This window comes from Malurus melanocephalus, unplaced genomic scaffold (genome assembly GCF_030028575.1).
Source record: "Malurus melanocephalus ecotype Western Australia unplaced genomic scaffold, MMel_1.1 scaffold_319, whole genome shotgun sequence".
Classification (NCBI taxonomy): Eukaryota; Metazoa; Chordata; class Aves; order Passeriformes; family Maluridae; genus Malurus; species Malurus melanocephalus.
In genome coordinates, this window is record NW_026623551.1 from 820,036 (window position 1) to 836,909 (window position 16,874).

Sequence of the window (16,874 nt, forward strand, 5' to 3'; positions counted from 1 at the left end):
GAGCTGCACCTCCTCTGCATCCAGATTCCAGCTGGGATGGCAGCAGGATCCTGAGCGGGCCTTTGACAGGTGGGGCAATCGCCTCTGCCTGCATGCAATTAAAAACTCATTAAGGCACAGCTCATTTCCCTCRTTATTTTAAGCAATGAAAWAACATTTACAGTTTATTGTGACAAGAGTGAGCAGGCTGGSACGGACCCTCCCCCAGCCCTCCCTTGCACACGTTTGCTCSGTCAGTCCAGCCCTGTGGCCGAGCYTCAGGCACCAGAGCAGGGCTGGACACTGCYATTGTCCAGCTCCAGGGACAAAATCCTCAGGGGAATCTGCAGGGACAGCAGCTTCCCAGTGGCTGAAAGCCTTCAGCAAGGCTCGGGAAGATTCTGTGCCAGGGCTCCAATCCCTGCCCTGCCCCAGTCCTGTCTCACACACCAGGGCACGGACAGCCCTGAGACAGCCAGGCAGGCCTGGATTTYCCCCTGAATTCTGGGGGATGGGGGAAGCAGCAAGGCTGTGCTCAGGCAGGAATTCCCACTGCTGCTGTGAACTGAGGGATGAATCTTCTCTCTGCCCAGAGAAGCTGTGGCTGCCACAGGATCCCTGGCAGTGCCCAAGGCCAGACTGGGCAGAGCTTGGGGCACCCTGAGACAATGGGCGGTCTCCYCGCCATGGCAGGRGTGGCACYGGATGAGCTTTAAGGTCCCAAACCATTCCACGATTCCAGAATTCAGCAAGGACAGACCTCTGAGATTGAGTMCAACCATTCCCCCAGCTCTGCTGAGCTCACCCTACCCCGTGTCCCCAACTGCCATGTCCGGTCATCTTTCACACCCCCCCCAGAGATGGGGACCCCAACCTGCCCTGGGCAGCTGTGCCAAGGCCTGGACACCCTGTCAGGGAAGGAATTTCCTCAATATCCCCCCTGCCCTGGCCCAGCCTGAGGCCGTTCCCTCTCCTCCTGTCCCTGTTCCCTGGAGCAGAGCCCGACCCCCCTCGGCTGCCCCCTCCTGTCAGGGAGTTGTGCAGAGCCACAAGGTTCCCCCAGAGCCTCCTTTGCTCCAGACTGAGCCCCTTTCCCAGCTCCCCCAGCCGCTCCTGGGGCTCCAGACCCTWCCCTGGACACACAAATGCTGCAGTCAAACCAACCCTCAGCTCTCAGAAACCACTGAGGGCACCATGGCAGGAAAACGAGCTCTGGCACATTCCAGGCCTTAAATCCAACCATCAGCTTTGTACAAGTGTGACAGTGACACGGTGGCATTMGAACATATTAAGGCAATAAATCAATTTTATGCATTTTTAATGACTGAGCCTCCCTTTACTGCTGTCTTAAATGGGAGAATGGGGTCCTACAGTGCTCTAAGGCACTCCTGGAAATGAGAACAAGGATCAAGCCCTGCAAGAATCGAAATCTCTCCCTCCACCCCAAAAGCCTCTCTGGAGCAGCACTGGATTAGCTCCCTTTATCCCAAATAGATGTCATTTATGGCAAGTCTGTCACCAGGAAATCCCCCTGAGCCCAGCCTCATTGTCAGACAGAGGCTGTGRGGAGTCTCCTCATCCCTTCCTGTTGGTTGGCTTTGAGCACCACCTCAGCCTTGGCTTTTCACTGTGGAACAGAATGCTGAGCCCTTCCCCAGCCCAAACASGTTCAGTGGAACACAAGAAATTTATCAAAACTACCAAGTCTTTTGGGGGAAATTGCCAAAGCTCCCAAATGCTGTGAGACCGCCACAATGCGAGGCTGGAATCCCAGTGTCACCATCCCTCTGTGTGTGCTTCGGGAATGTCACCAGACATGTGCCCACAGACAGATGTGTGCTATGGGGACAGATGTGTGACCCACAGACAGATGTGTGCCCCAGGACAGATGTGTGACCCACAGGACAGATGTGTGACCCACAGGACAGATGTGTGACCCACAGGACAGATGTGTTCTATGGGGACAGATGTGTGCCCCATGGACAGATGTGTGCCCCATGGATAGATGTGTACCCCACAGACAGATGTGTGCTCTGGGACAGATGTGTGCCCCATGGACAGATGTGTGCCCCATGGACAGATGTGTGCCCCACAGGCAGATATGTGCTCACAGACAGATTTGTGCCCCCCAGACAGATGTGTGACCCACAGGACAGATGTGTGCCCCGCAGACAGATGTGTGACCCATGGACAGATGTTTGCCCCATGGATAGATGTGTACCCCACAGACAGATGTGTGCTCACTGATAGATGGGTGCCCCACAGACAGATGTGTGCCCCATGGACAGGTGTGTGCTCACAAACAGATGTTGCCCCATAGACAGATGGGTGCCCCACAGGACAGATGTGTGCCCCACAGGACAGATGTGTGCTCACAAACAGATGTTGCCCCACAGACAGGTGTGTGCCCCCCAGGACAGATGTGTGCCCCACAGGACAGGTGTGTGCCCCACGGACAGATGTGTGCTCACAAACAGATGTTGCCCCACGGACAGGTGTGTGCCCCACGGACAGATGTCTGCCCCATGGGCAGATGTGTTCCCCACAGGACAGATGTGTACCCCACAGGACAGATGTGTGACCCACAGGACAGATGTGTGACCCACAGGACAGATGTGTGACCCACAGGACAGATGTGTGCCCGGCAGAGATCCCAGGGTAATCTATGCTCAGAAGAATCAACTCAGCCTCATTTCCCTAATTGGTGTTAATGACCCACCTCATTTCCCTAATTAGCACTAATGACCCGCCTCATTTCACTAAATAGCGTTAAGGTGCTCACCCCTGACCTGCCCTCACTGCCCAGCCAATGGGACACCCAGGAAGGTGTCAAACCTTTGGGGTTTTCCCCAAACCAAACCCCAAACCCCATTTGGGATGAAGCTCCCACTTCAGCAGCAGGTCCAGAGAGGAAACCTCTCTGTGCTGATCTCCCAAAACCTCTGGGGTTATTCAGTGCAGCAAAATGCAGGGGTTTTCTTTACAGCAGCAGTAAAAAAAGGTGGAAAAAATAACAAAGAAGGATTAAAAAAAATAAAAGAAAGTTTAAAAAAACAAAAGAGAGACAGAAAAGTGAAAACAAAAGGGAAAGTCCAGGAGTAAGAGAGTTGCACAAACACTGAGCTGAGGGAGCTGCTGGGAGAAAATGATCAGTGCACTTTGGAAGGTGCTCTTTTTACCAGTTTGTAACTTTTCCACATTCTCCTGAATCTCCTGAATTATTAAAGCCATGCTGCAGCCTCTCCTGCCCTGCTGGCAGCCCTTCCAACACAGCCAAACACAACCCAAGCACTGAACCTTTCACCTTCTCCCCAGCAAAATTCAAGGCCAGGATGGGAAGAATCCTACCCCAAACTCCCAAACTGACCTGGAATATTTTGCTTCAACTATTGGTTGACATAAAGAAGGAGTATCTATTTATCTTTKCACAGAAATATAAAAAAAGGCCAGAGAATGAGGATTCTGCTGGGCACAAATCGAGGCTGCCTGCTACAAAGCTTGGCTTGTGGCACATGGGGACCTGCTCCAAAGGCACACATARGACACTAAAAATATCAACTAAATGCTAATTCATTATAATTCACTAATATTAAAAGCAAGAGAAAGTTCCTTATGCATCACTTCAGAAGAATTTTACTTACTCAGAAAATTTAGGCTAAAGGCAGGGGGCAAATGGGGAAAAAAGAATGGAAAATACTGCTGGAGAAAGCAAAATAAAAKAAATAAAATAAAATAAAATAAAGTMTAAAATAAWATCAAATAAAGTATAAAATAAAATAATAGCTCCATGCAGCTCACCTTGACCTCAATGAAGTCTGGTTTCCCAAGGGATATCAGGTCAGCATAAGCTTTGAGTTCATCCACATTCCAAGCTTTCACCAGGGTCAGCCTATAAACAGTGCGTTGTTGCTGGAATGAAGGAAAAAAGTCACATTAACATCCCTCTGTGATCCAGGAACAGAGGAAAAACCACACTGACATCCCATTCTGACCAAGGAATAAAGGAAAAATCACACTGACATCCCATTCTGACCCAGGAAAAAAGGAAAAATCATAGGCATCTCATTCTGAGCCAGGAATAAAGGAAAAATCCCATTAACATCCCACTGTGAGTCAGGGAAGGTATTCCAGCCTCACACACAGCTTCTAACAAGAAAAAGAAATTAAATAATCCTTTTATTCCAAGAACTCGGAGATTGACCCAAACCAGAGCCAAAGATGTCCCTTCAGGGAATCTGCTCCCCAGCAGCTGAGCTGAGCCCCCTGTGCCACCCAAACCCTCCCTCTGCTGGATCTCACATCCCAGGCATCTCCTTTGGACAGGAATTTAATGGGAAAAACAGCAGGAAATGTCTTTTCCTTGGATTTGCTTCCCCAGGCACAAAAGTCCCCATCAGTTATAGGTGTTTCAATGCCTTCAGCTGCCTCATCCAGCACTGGGCACTTCCACAATATCCTGGAATGATTTCTGTTGGAAAAGCCCTGAAGATCAGCGAGTCCAACCATCCCAGCCCTGTCCAGGCCACCCCTGTCCCCTGTCCCCAAGTGCCACCTCCACAGGGCTGTCCAATCCTCCAGGGGTGGCAACTCCCTCTCCCCCTGCAGAGCCTGGTTCTGGGTTTGACAACCATTCCATGAGAAATCTCCCCAAAATCCAATCTGACCCTGCCCTGGCACAGCTCAAGGGCCTGGAATAACAGAAAAATCCCATTAACATCCCATTGTGACCCAGAACAGAGGAAAAAAACACACTGATATCCCATTCTGACTCAGGAATAAGGAAAAAAACACACTGACATCTCATTCTGACCCAGGAACAAAGGAAAAAACACACTGACATCCCATTCTGACCCAGGAATAAGGAAAAATCACATTAACATCCAATTCTGACTCGGAGGCTCAAGGCCCTCTCCTCCTGTCCCTGTTCCCTGGAGMACAGCCYGACCCCYCCAGCTGCCCCCTCCTGTCAGGAGTTGTGAACATTCCCAGCTCCATCCTCCTCCCGTRGAGGTGGCAGACAGCACTCCCAGAACTCCTCTGCTTGGAGCTATTCTGGTTTGCCCTCTAGGCCTCTCCAGAGAAGTCACTGGTGACAAAAGGCCTCTCAACAYGAGCACTTGGCCACGGAACAAATCCACTCCTCACTCCTCACATCTGCTTGTTTCCATCCTTCCCCTCCCCTTCATCTTCCACTGATGTTTTGTTTCACTTATTTTTGGAGTTTATTTTTATTTATAGAGCCATTTTCCGGCACATCCGCACTTTGGATTAACTCCTTTGCTGTCCCTGCACACCATGGGCTGTAAATGGAAGTGTTGGTTGGGATTGGGATCGTGCCCGGGTGGGACCCCAGAGCTGCCCCAGCCCTGGGGCTGCTGGAGGAGCCCAGAGGAGGCTCCAGGATGGGCAAAGGGATGGAGCAGCTCTGCTGGGRGAGCTGGGAATGTTCAGCTGGAGAGGAGAAGCTTTGGGGTGACCCCACTATGGCCTTCCAGGACCTGAAGGAACCAACAGGAAAGAYGGAAAAGAATTTTGGCCAAGGGCCTGGAGTAACAGGACAATGAGGAAGAAATTCCTCCCTGTGAGGGTGGGGAGGGCCTGGCACAGGGTGCCCAAAGCAGCAACATTTAATCCTTCAGAGCCTGCAACTGCCACATCAGTGAATTTCCCCCCCACATAAAAATCAAGTATCACTCACCTACCACACATTTCTGTGTCTTCCATGGGGCAAAAAGGCATTTCTATCCCAAYTTACTATGGAAATATTCAGGGTATTTACTAAGAAATAACTGGAGGACAAACAAACAATCACCGGCAGCATCTTCCAAATATTTCCAGAACTCATCCAGCTGACCTCTAGCCRTGGCATTTAAGCAGATATTTAAAGAACAAGAAATTCTTGAGATTTGAGTGGATTGGGAAAAGAAAGGTCAAGAGCAGAGTATGAAATCAACAGTTAATTACTGAAGAGAAAGGAACAATGRAGGAACCAATGCAGGAAATTAAACACGGCGTTTGCACATAACAGGGAGAGGAGAAAAGATCTAAGGAGGAAAATCTCCAAAGCACACACCCCATCAGTCCTGTGGAATGATCAGATATCAATTAATGAGAACTGCTTCCCCAARGGGCAGCTCCCAGCAGGGACCAAATGCAGCAGCTCCAAGGCCCCAGTAAATACCAGTTTGTGTTTAACAGAACTGGTCCTGCTCCACAGCAGCCCCCAGCAAGGGCAGCACATCCTGGCAGGCAGGGAAYGGGCTTTCTCCCATTTAAATCTCATTTTTAGTACTCTCCAATTCACATCCCAGCTCATTTAGAAGTTTAAGGTCAAAGACTTCATAAAATTGAAAGTGCTGAATGAATTTAAAGGGCTTCTCCCCCCGGGGCAGCATTGACAAGGAGTTACTGCAGCCTCTGCGTGTCCATCACTGCAGCACCTGAACTGTCCCAAAAACTGCACAAACCCAGCAAGGCTGGGGAGGAAAGGAAGGAGAGGAAATTGAAACTCTGCCAAAGGGATACAGCAAACAGGTAGAAAAATCAGCAATTCATCTTGTGGCTGCAGAAGCCTCTTTCCAGAGGGCAACATCTTTATAGCGTTGTTGAGCAGAGAAATGCTGGTAGAACGGAGAGCTCAAAATGAGAAATATCCCAAAATGTTATCTGGGAGCAATCCTCCAGACTGCCAGCAGTACAAGCAGCCAGACTGTTTTATTCAGGGATTATTTGTATTTGTTGTACAATAGGGCCCCAGGAGATCCTCTCATAAGCACAGCAAAACAAGAAATAAAGAGCTTAAGCTGTGAGCATTGAAGGATCTGAAGCATCGGGGTATAAAAGCAGCCTGGGATGCTCCACGGTCCGTGTTTCCAGGAAAAGCAGCTGTTCCTGCACTCCAGTCACGGGCAGAACGAGAGGGACAGGAGTTAATGTGAGAAGAACCCCGCACAGGGTGGGAGTGAGGGGTGGGGGGCTGGTTTGTCTCTGTGCACAGAGCCAGCCTGGCAGGGGGGCAGCTCCAGGGGGCCCAAAATACAAATCAGTGGGGTCCAGCTCAGTCCTCTGCTCCCAAAACTCCTGAGGGCAAAGGAAGGAAGAACCTGCCAGGGGAACCCATCCTTCACCTGCAGGAAATTCCTGCTCAGATCCTTCCAGGCCAGCCCAAGAGACCTTGCAGCCCTTCAGTGCCAGAACARGGCACCAGGGAGACAACAACTGACTGGGTTAGGGGAGGATACCAAGGATAAAAATCCTTTCAGTAAGTGGATCCGAGATGCTGGACTCTCGGCAGAGCTGAAAATGGTCCCGGCCCTGAGGCTGTCGGAGCTCCAGAAGCGTTGGGACAGCGCTGCCAGGGATGCACAGGGGAGATTGTTGGGGGGTCTGGGAAAGGACAGGGGCTGGGCTGRATGGTCCCTGTGGGTCCTTCCAGCTCAGGACATTCCATGATTCCATGACAAAGCCCAAACCTTCTCTCTCAGGGTGTCTCAGGCCCCAGTCCCACACCAGCAGCACCCCATGGCCAGAGATCAGCCGGGACTGGGATCACCCAGACACCAACCCAGCTCCTTCCCAGCACAGGCTCAAGTGAGGAGTCCCCAGGTGCTGCACCCCTGCCCTCTCCAGCAGCTCCTGCTGGAGCTCACCAGCCACTGGGAAACTCCCTGGGCCAACCTGGAGAGCAAAGGGACAATATCCCATGGACAACCTTCAATGGGACAACATCCCATAGGACAACCTCCAATGGGACAACATCCCATGGAACAACCTCCTGGGCCGCACTGACCCCTGTGCCTGCTCCCCAGGCAGTGCCACCATCCCTGGAAACCCTCCCAGCCCACTCCTGGTCCTGTCACACATGCAGAGGGCCCTGTGCTGCCTGTGAGGCTCTGCTGGTGGCTCAGCCCCAGCCCCAGCCCAGGACACCTGAGCAGAGGACTCGCTGTCACTTTGACAAAGTGCTCCCTTCCCGCTCCAATAACCAYCAGGGATTGGGGCTGCTGCTTTTTTATCATTCCTTTTTAATTCCCTCCTCCTCAGCATTCATCTTTTCCCAGATCAAATGTAATTATTCTTCCTGAACAGCCCAGCTCTAATCCCAGCAGGAGGAGGGGAGGAGGAGCACATCACCTGCAAAGAGCAGGGATGGGGTTTGGTGGGGCAGGGGAGCATCTCCCTTCTCCAAGGGGGACAGGGGGAGCATTTCCCTTCTACAGGGGCAGGGAACCATCTCCCTTCTCCAGGTGGGGTGGGGAAGCCTCTCCAAGACCCTTTCCTTGGTCACCTGAACTTGCTGTGAAGGCAGARGAACCGTCCCTGTTTGGAAGGAGACAGGATCACAGCCAGATTTTTGTTCCAGCTGCTGCCTTGCACTCAGATATGCTGAATGCTTACACACATTTCTCAGGTACAGATAAAATGATTTTATCGCCATTTCACGCACTGACTCCTCCACAGAAATCCCTACTTTTGCAGCTGATGAATTTCAACATTCCCAACAGWAACACAGCTGGGTGGAAAATGCACTCTTTGGGGGAGGAAATGATGGGGCAAAGCCTAAGGAGAACCTGCTCTTTSTTCCACACACCTTCCCAGCCCTGTGCCAGCACTGGATGACGAAAAGGAGCCACTTCAAAGGCAGCTCCTTTCAGCAGGATTTTCCTCCTCTCTTGAAGCAAAGGTTCCACTTGCRAACTCCCTCCGTGACACATTCTCCGCGCCTCAGAGCTGGCAGGGGCTGCCGTATGAACTAGCCCAAAGCTGAGAGGATACAGCAGCCCCTAGGCAGGCATTCCCGGCTGGAGCAGCCCTGGAGGAACTGCCCCTTCTCTTCCCRGCCCTTCCCAACCCCGGAGCTGCCCCTCCTGGGCTGAGTCCACTCCCCTGCCCGGGTTATGCAATGGCTGAACACAGATATCAAAGTGATTTTCACACTTGGAAATGACTTATCACAGGGATGTGGATCCGGAAAAAAGAGCCCCTGCAGCCAAAGTCTCGGTAAGGAGCTGCTTTCTGCAGAAACCTCATGAGGGAGGGAAGATCCAAAATGCAGCCAAAGGGAATCACGAACCCCAACACCCCCCAGATCCCAGAGCTTTTCAAAGCCTCCAGCTCAGCCTGGAGACATCCCCTCCGAGAGGAGTGGAGACCACTCCTGCCCCTCCCAAACACAGCTGTGCTGAGCCCCCCCCCCCGGCTCCAGCAGCTCTGCAGATCACAGAATCAGAGAATGGGCTGGGCTGGATGGGACCTCAAATGCATCCAGTGCCACCCCTGMCATGGCAGGGACACCTCTCACTGTCCCAGGCTGCTCCCAGCCCCAATGTCCAGCCTGGCCTTGGACACTGCCAGGGATGCAGGGCAGCCACAGCTGCCCACAGGGCTTCCCCACCCTCCCAGGGAACAATTCCTGCCCAATATCCCATCCATCCCTGCCCTCTGGCAGTGGGAAGCCATTCCATGTGTCCTGTCCCTTCAGCCCTTGTCCCTAGTCCCTCTCTAGGACTCAGGAGGAGGCTCCTCAGGGCTCCTTCAGGCCCTGCAAGGGGCTCTGAGCTCTCCTTGGAGCCTTCTCCTCTCCAGCTCTCCCAGCCTGGCTCCAGAGGGGCTCCAGCCCTGGGAGCAGCTCCAGGGCCTCCCCGGACTCACTGTAGGACCCATCACAGCCCTTTGCTCAGGCTGAGGAGCACCGTGGGACACTGTGTGGGAGCTCCACACACCCCCACACCCCTCCAGCAGTGCTGTTAACAGGTGAGAACACTGCAGCCTTTGTCTCCTGAGCTAAAAAGGTGCTGATTAGCACAAGCTAATTAACACAATTAACTCTGCCCTGAAACCCAGCACAGCTCAGAGCACCCATGACAGCACTGGAGAAGGGAGAGCTCAACCCCAGGCTCCACCTGAGGCTTAGCTCCAGAGCCTTTGGATCTCACCCAGTGATGCCTGATGATTTTTGCTTTTCCTTTTATTAAAAACTGGCCTTTCAAGGCAACACCAGGACCTGCCAGCTGTCCCCCACTTTGGGACAAAGCCACCCTCGTCATCGTCACCCTTGTGTTGGACCTGGCACAATGTTTAGCCTCATACCAAGGACCTTCTTCATTCCCTGTCTGGGTGTGGGGAAAACAAAACCAAATTATTGATTTTTAAGTACCTGGTGATGTGGATCTTCCACAGTTCTGGAGTTTCTGAAGGTTCAAATGCTGCAGACAGATCCCTATGCCCTGTGTTTTCCTGCCTGGAGTGATCCCAGAGTTACTGCAAACTCTGAGCTTAACTTGAATTGAGACATTTCCAATTTTGAAAAAAAAAWTCAGTCAGCCCTGAGTTTTCAGTCACACATTTCCAAAACTGAGGTCTTCTTTGGATTTGGATAAACCAAGGTTATTGCTCTGCAAGACCATCAGAAAATAATTTATAGATATATGAGTATTTAAAAAAAAAGTCCAGTATGGGTATCTAAAGCAGGGCTCAGAAATGACACAAGATTTGTGTTCTCAGGGATGTCCAAGCACCAAAATCTCTCTTTCACTGCTCAGTTTTTCTCATCTGAGATTTAAAAGCTTCCCTCAGAGCTGCTGGAGTGGGTGGCACCTCTGCCCCTGGCTGGGAGGTGGAAGGGGATAGTCTCCAAAGCCCCTCTGACCCAACCCATTCCGTGATTCCCTGATTTCACTGCCAAAGGAACTGGGACTTTTCTAAAAATAACCCCAAACATATTAAAAACCAAACATAAACCCTAAACCAAACCACAAACCTGGCACTACTTCTGCATGCAACAACCATTCCTGCTCCTTGTGAGGGAATCAGGGAAAAAACTAATTAGGGATCCAGAACAATACAATTCCTAATTAGGGATCAGTAACAACACAATTCCAAGGTGATGTCCACGTGATGAGGGACTAGCCTTGTGCCTTGTCCTGAACCTGGAGCCCCAGGCAGTCCCTTTAAAGCAGTTTTTAATTCTTTCAGCTTTAATAGAAACATGTAAGAACCCAAACTGCCTCTCAGAAGGATAATTATGGTGAGGAGCCAAGCCTGATCTCCATRTAAAATTCCTGATTCTTCCAAAGCCTTGAAGATAAGATGAAAACAGTCCTGAATGATAATCAGGGAAACAGCAAAGTTCGGTTTTTGGTTTGCACCAGGCTTTTTATCACTCAACAGCACTGCCCTGGTGTCCCACCAAACCCTCTGAATGGCCCAGCTCTGAAATCCTGCCTGGCAAGAACAAGGAAAGGGAGGTGAACACATCAGCACTGATTCCCAGAATGGAATTTTACACCAGGAAAGCCCCTCAGCCTGTGCCCAGCCCTGCTGGTGTGTGAGGCACAGGGATGAGGGAGCAGAGCTGCAATCCAAGGAGAAGAACACAACACTTTTCACTCCCCTCCACACTCACTCTTCCTCCGCTTRCTTGTAATCTCCTTTATTGCTTCACACTTGGGCAGAAATTAATCAGATTATTGAATAATCTCCAGAAATAAAACCAAGTACAGGAACAGCTTTGTTTTGAGAGCTGAAAATGTTGTTCTTCAGCAAACCCAGAACCATGACTACTCCTTATCCGTTTTCCATGGACTGTTTGAACACACTTACCCCTGGAAATCAGCACCAATAACATCCCAGTGATTATTTCTTTCTTTTCCACATTTCCAGCGTAGTTTTAAGGAATCATGTAAAATTTATATCCAGGGAAAAAGAAGCCCAATGCAACGGGATTAAAATAGAACAGCATTAAAGCAGATCCCATCAAATCAGCAGCAAAACCCACTCCAAGCTCGCCATTAAACAGCCTGGGGATAGGTCTTTTCCTGGGAAATTGGGGATGTTTGACTCCAAACTGGCATGGAGAGCAGGAGCTGGGGGTGCCCATGAGGAGCTGGGGGTGCAGCACAAGCTGGGGGGCACAGGGACATCAGCGCCAGGCTCTGACCGGAGCAGGGAGGGAACTCCTGGAACAGAAACTCTTCCAGCAGCACAAAAGCTCCAGCAGGCTCCTGCCCGARTCTCTGTGACTTTCAAAGCCTCCCTGCAGCAGCCTGGCAGGGGATGCTCCTGTGAAGGCTCCAGGACAGGTGTGATCGGGACCTTTCCCACAAGGCGCTGTGTGGGGTCAGAGCAGCAGCTGCCRGAGCAGCAGGGACCTGCCAGGGACATCCCGAGGGAAAGAGCCCTGCTCTGGACATGACAAGAACGTGGCCAGCCCCTGATGCCTCAGGATTTCAGCTTCTCCATTTCCATGTCTCTGTACCCCTGTGATTCTTCAGTGGATAACTCCAGAYTCCACAGASWGTGCTGAGCTCCTGCTCTCCCATTTTTACACAAAACAATTCCTCTGCAGCCCCAAACTCAAGGACACCTCCCTGTGCCAGGCCCCAAGGGATGGAAACAACAGAGAATTGGGGGGAGCCAAGTTGGAGTTTTTGACTGCATTGGCTGCAGCTGCAATTGGAGGATTCAGCCCCGATGTGCAAATGGACAAAAGTGAGAAAGGGTGAAAAACCCGTGAGCCATTGTCCATTGTGGGTGCAGCCCCTGGGTGTGCTGGGACTGCCCTGAATGGCCCTGAAGGCCCTGCAATTAACAGAACTGCTTTGGATTCTCTTAATTCTGTCCAGACTCTGCTTTAGATAAGCCCATTGAGGCATCATCCCAACCTCTGCTCCAGCCCATCCCTACCTTCCCTCTGAGCTCAGGAATGATCYCCCCTCTGCTACCCTGGCACAGGGATCTGTGTGCCAGGGGTCAGAGGATGGGGACACTGAGGAGGAGTAAAAGCCCTCCAGGGCCGAGTCCAACTGCTCCCCCAGCACTGCCAAAGCTCCATGACCATGTCCCCAAGTGCCACCTCCACAGGGCTGGTCAGTCTGTGCCTGTAGCTGGCCAGGTGTGGGAATGAAGAACTTCAGAGGGGGAAGGGCTGAAGTCATGGTCTGGGAATTCCCACAGGCTCCCTTTCCTTTTCACCTTCCCTTCCCTTCCCTTCCCTTCCCTTCCCTTCCCTTCCCTTCCCTTTTTCAGTTCCCATTCCAGTGACAGCTCCACAGGCACATCCCAATGCTCCATGACCTGATGGCTCAGCCTTGACCAGGATCAGGGAACCCGTGGTGCTCCTGGAGAGGCCCCATGGCAAAGCTGGCACCTCACAGTGACACCCCGGTCACCTCAGGGCACACACAARCCCCAGTAGGGCAGGGAAGAGGGGGGAAGGACAATATTAAAGAAAAAAACTACAGGACAGGTGTTCCAAAGAAGGTCCTGGAGCCTGTCCAGGAAAAGGAATAGAGCTGGGAAGGGGCTGGAGCCCCAGGCATGGCTGAGGGAGCTGGGAAAGGGGCTCAGCCTGGAGCAAAGGAGGCTCCGGGGGGACCTTGTGGCTCTGCACAACTCCCTGACAGGAGGGGGCAGCCGGGGGGGGTCGGGCTCTGCTCCCAGGGAACAGGGACAGGAGGAGAGGGAACGGCCTCAGGCTGGGCCAGGGCAGGGGGGATATTGGGGAAATTCCTCCCCTGAAAGGGTGGCCAGGCCCTGGTACAAATGCCCAGGGCAGTGGTGGAGTCCCCATCCCTGGAGGGGTTTCACAGCCCTGTGGATGTGGCATTTGGGGACAAGGGGCAGTGGTGGCCATGGCAGTCTGGGGGAATGGTTGGACCCAGTACCTTGGAAGCTTTTCCAACCCAAATGATCCCATGGCAGGGAAAATGTCCTTGAAATACCACAGTGGCAAAATCCTGAGCCCAGACTGGGGAACTGCAGGGAAAACCTGGGTGGCACCTGCCTGGGCAAAAGGGAAATGGGGGAGAAAAGCACCTCGGAAAAAGCAGCTCCAAGGCAGCCCCAGGTCAGCCAAGGGCTCTTCTGAGGCAGAAGCTGAGCACCCCCAGAGCCCCTGGGGATCCCCTGGCACTGCCAGCTGCTCAGGACTGCTCAGCCATCCCATCACTGGTACTCACAGCCAAGGTCTTGCTGCTGCCTCACACATCTCTGTGCTGGAAACCTCAGCCAGGAAAAGAACTTCCCACTGAGACTGTTCCTCCAAACTGCTCTGGTCTGCTCAGGACCAGAGTACACGGGACTACATGGAAGGACAATAAATTGCATTTTCAATGCTTCTGTCACACTGAAGGATTGAGGGAGTAACTGCAGGATCAGCCTGGAGGAGAGGAAGTTTTGGGGTGACCCATTTGTGGCCTCCCAGCACCTGAAGGATTCCAGAGGAAATACGGAGAGGGACTTTGGATGAGGGATGGAGAGCCAGGACAGGGGGAATGGGTTCCCAGTGCCAGGGGGCAGGGATGGATGGGATATTGGGCAGGAATTGTTCCCTGGGAGGGTGGCACAGCACAGGAGCTCAGTCACAGCCCGGGCAGGGGCGGCTGTATTTAAGCGAATAAAGTGACACTCGTTATCCTGGGCAGTAACAGCCCAGCAATGCAACTTCCAGCGATGAAAGCTGAGATTAAGCTGCCATGAAAACATAATTACCTCGTTAAAAAACACTCTTGCAGGCTGCGAAGCAAATGATTTATATTTTTCTTCTGGGTTTTGTCCAACTCATCCAAAAATAGATCTGAAAGCCCCACCAGGATTGCTGAAAATCCTGCCCGTTTCACTTCACAAGGAGCAATGTAAACAAGGAGTCTGACATAAATTTCTCGTATTGATTAAGCAATCCCTGCAAGCCCAGTGCTCTTGTAAAGCCCCAATTCAGGAGCTGGGCTCTGAAAGAACAAACATTACRGGCTTTAAACATTTGAATGCCCATTCTGGTAAATAGTGGAGCTTGAGCTGGGGCTGAGAGAACTCCTGCAGGTGCTGGAGCAGAGCAAGGCAATGAAACAAAATCCCAGCACAGGATTTGCTGGAGTCCTGAGCGTCTGTGGATTCTCAGAGCAACGTCTGCTCCAGCTGAGGAGYCTGCCCAGAGCACCCCTGACACTCCAACACCTCAGATAAAAGTGCCAAGACAAGGGCACAAAAAGCCTCCAGCCCCCACTGCTCCCACAGCCAGCTGGACTCAGAGAGCCCGGGGGGATSAGAGTCCCCGGGATTGTTAAACAATTCCAACAAGGACACAAACACACACAGTGATGCAAACACACACACACTCGTACAACTCTGTAAACAGTTRTTCTCTATTCTTTGTATTTCTCATGGATCATCAACTCTGCCGTTCCAGGGCTCATCACCCCCCAAACCACTCCAGATCTGCTGGGTTTAGCACTAAGCACTCACAGACATCGTTTGTCCTGCATTCTCATTTGGTTCTTGCAGCAAACACATTTTGTCCCCTTGTCTTGGCACTCTGCCCGGGGAAAAGTCCCTGTCCCTCCTTTTAAAAGACCCCTTTAGGCCCTGAAGAGGCTCTCAGGTCCCCCTGRGGCCTTCTCCTCTCCAGGTGAGCACACCCAGCTCCCCCAGCCTGGCTCCAGCCCTTGGAGCACCTCCATGGCCTCCTCTGGACCYKCCCCAACAGCTCCACCCCTTCCCTGGYGGATCCTGTCAATCACCACATTATAACCAGAATTATGTGAATTTCTGGGAATTCAATGAAAGATGCCCCAGCAGCTTTGCAGCTTCAGAGGGGACTCAGAATTCCTGCACTGGAGTTCCTGCATTTTGCCCACTCCCAAATCCAACAGCTCCATCCAAGGAGAACACATGGCACTTGGCTCCCCAGTGCCCAGGCTGACCCCCAGAGGGGTCACTGGAGCAGCCACGGACACCATGGACGGGCCATACTGGGGTGCCATGTCTGGGATGTCACAGCCAGCACCAACAGCCACCAGCACGTGGCCAGAGCCACCAAGAGCCAGCTCCCAGCCCAGCTCCCCAGGGACTGCTGAGGGTGCACAGCAACAGGACCAAGGCTCCACATCCCGGAGCACCAGGCAGCAATGGCAGAAGGGGATTCACCTGGGATGAAGGACTGAGAGAACATGGATTTCACTCCACCTGGGGCTGGGGCTGACCCCAGACACCTTCCCTTCCCCCAGCCTCACTGTGCATTCCCAAAGCGTGCAGGACAGTAGCAGCTGGCAATAACACATCCCTTTGTCTGCAGCTGTGTTAGCAACAGTTCCTGGCCTGSAAGCAAACCAGGAGGGACTGAACAGACAGAGAAATGAGATCTCCCTCCCTCAGCAGACAAGAATCTTGCTGAAGGCTKGTCTGGATTGCTGTGAGGACATCGAAAGGACAGGATGGATTTCAGAGACAATAACTCCATATTACCATCATACCTGTGTCACACCCCTCAGCCTGCACTGCCAAAGGCTTCCACCAGAAGCCTCATTAGCAACCCCATTAAAACAAGCACACAGCTGCTGAGAACATTAACTGTGCAGAAGAGTCAAATTCTTCTAAATTTATAGTGGCAAAATTGATTACTGATTCTAACATCTGTTGCAGATTTTACATTTAAATTCTCCTTAGAAAGTCCCTCAGCTCAGAATCATCAGACATGGCTCCCCTCCCCCAGGAGCCACATAAATCATCTCCCTGCAAATCAAATGTGTCTTTTCATAAAAACAATTGTTCCTGTCAGCTATTACATAACAATAAGCACTCAAACCTRCTGAGGATGTAACTCAATGTGTTTGTGCTGCTGGTAATCACACTAAGCCAAGGGTAACTTGGAAGTCAGGATAACGTCAGGAAAAACAAAAAGGCTTGAGTAAATAGCAGCAGATGCAAGGCTGGGAATGTTTAAATATCAAACTGGTCTCTTCATCACCCAGAGATGTGACAGGAACTACCTGGCAGCAGTTTGAAAATGCCAGCCTAGAGACACAATGGGAGATGTTCTTATATCCCATGCCTTCCCCTGGATAATCCATTCCAAGCAGCTGCCAGCAAGGAACATCCAAAATCCCCAAAGCCAGGCACTG

General features: G+C 51.8%; 1 protein-coding gene across 1 annotated transcript in view; it reads right to left on the reverse strand.

The window, feature by feature from the left end:
* The window catches only part of LOC130580248 (S-adenosyl-L-methionine-dependent tRNA 4-demethylwyosine synthase TYW1-like), an 82,063-nt gene that overhangs the window by 14,235 nt on the left and 50,954 nt on the right, over positions 1-16,874 (reverse strand). The window contains exon 11 of the mRNA XM_057377610.1: positions 3,778-3,888. Coding sequence (XP_057233593.1) covers positions 3,778-3,888 — 111 coding nt within the window. The remainder of the gene's footprint in view (positions 1-3,777; positions 3,889-16,874) is intronic.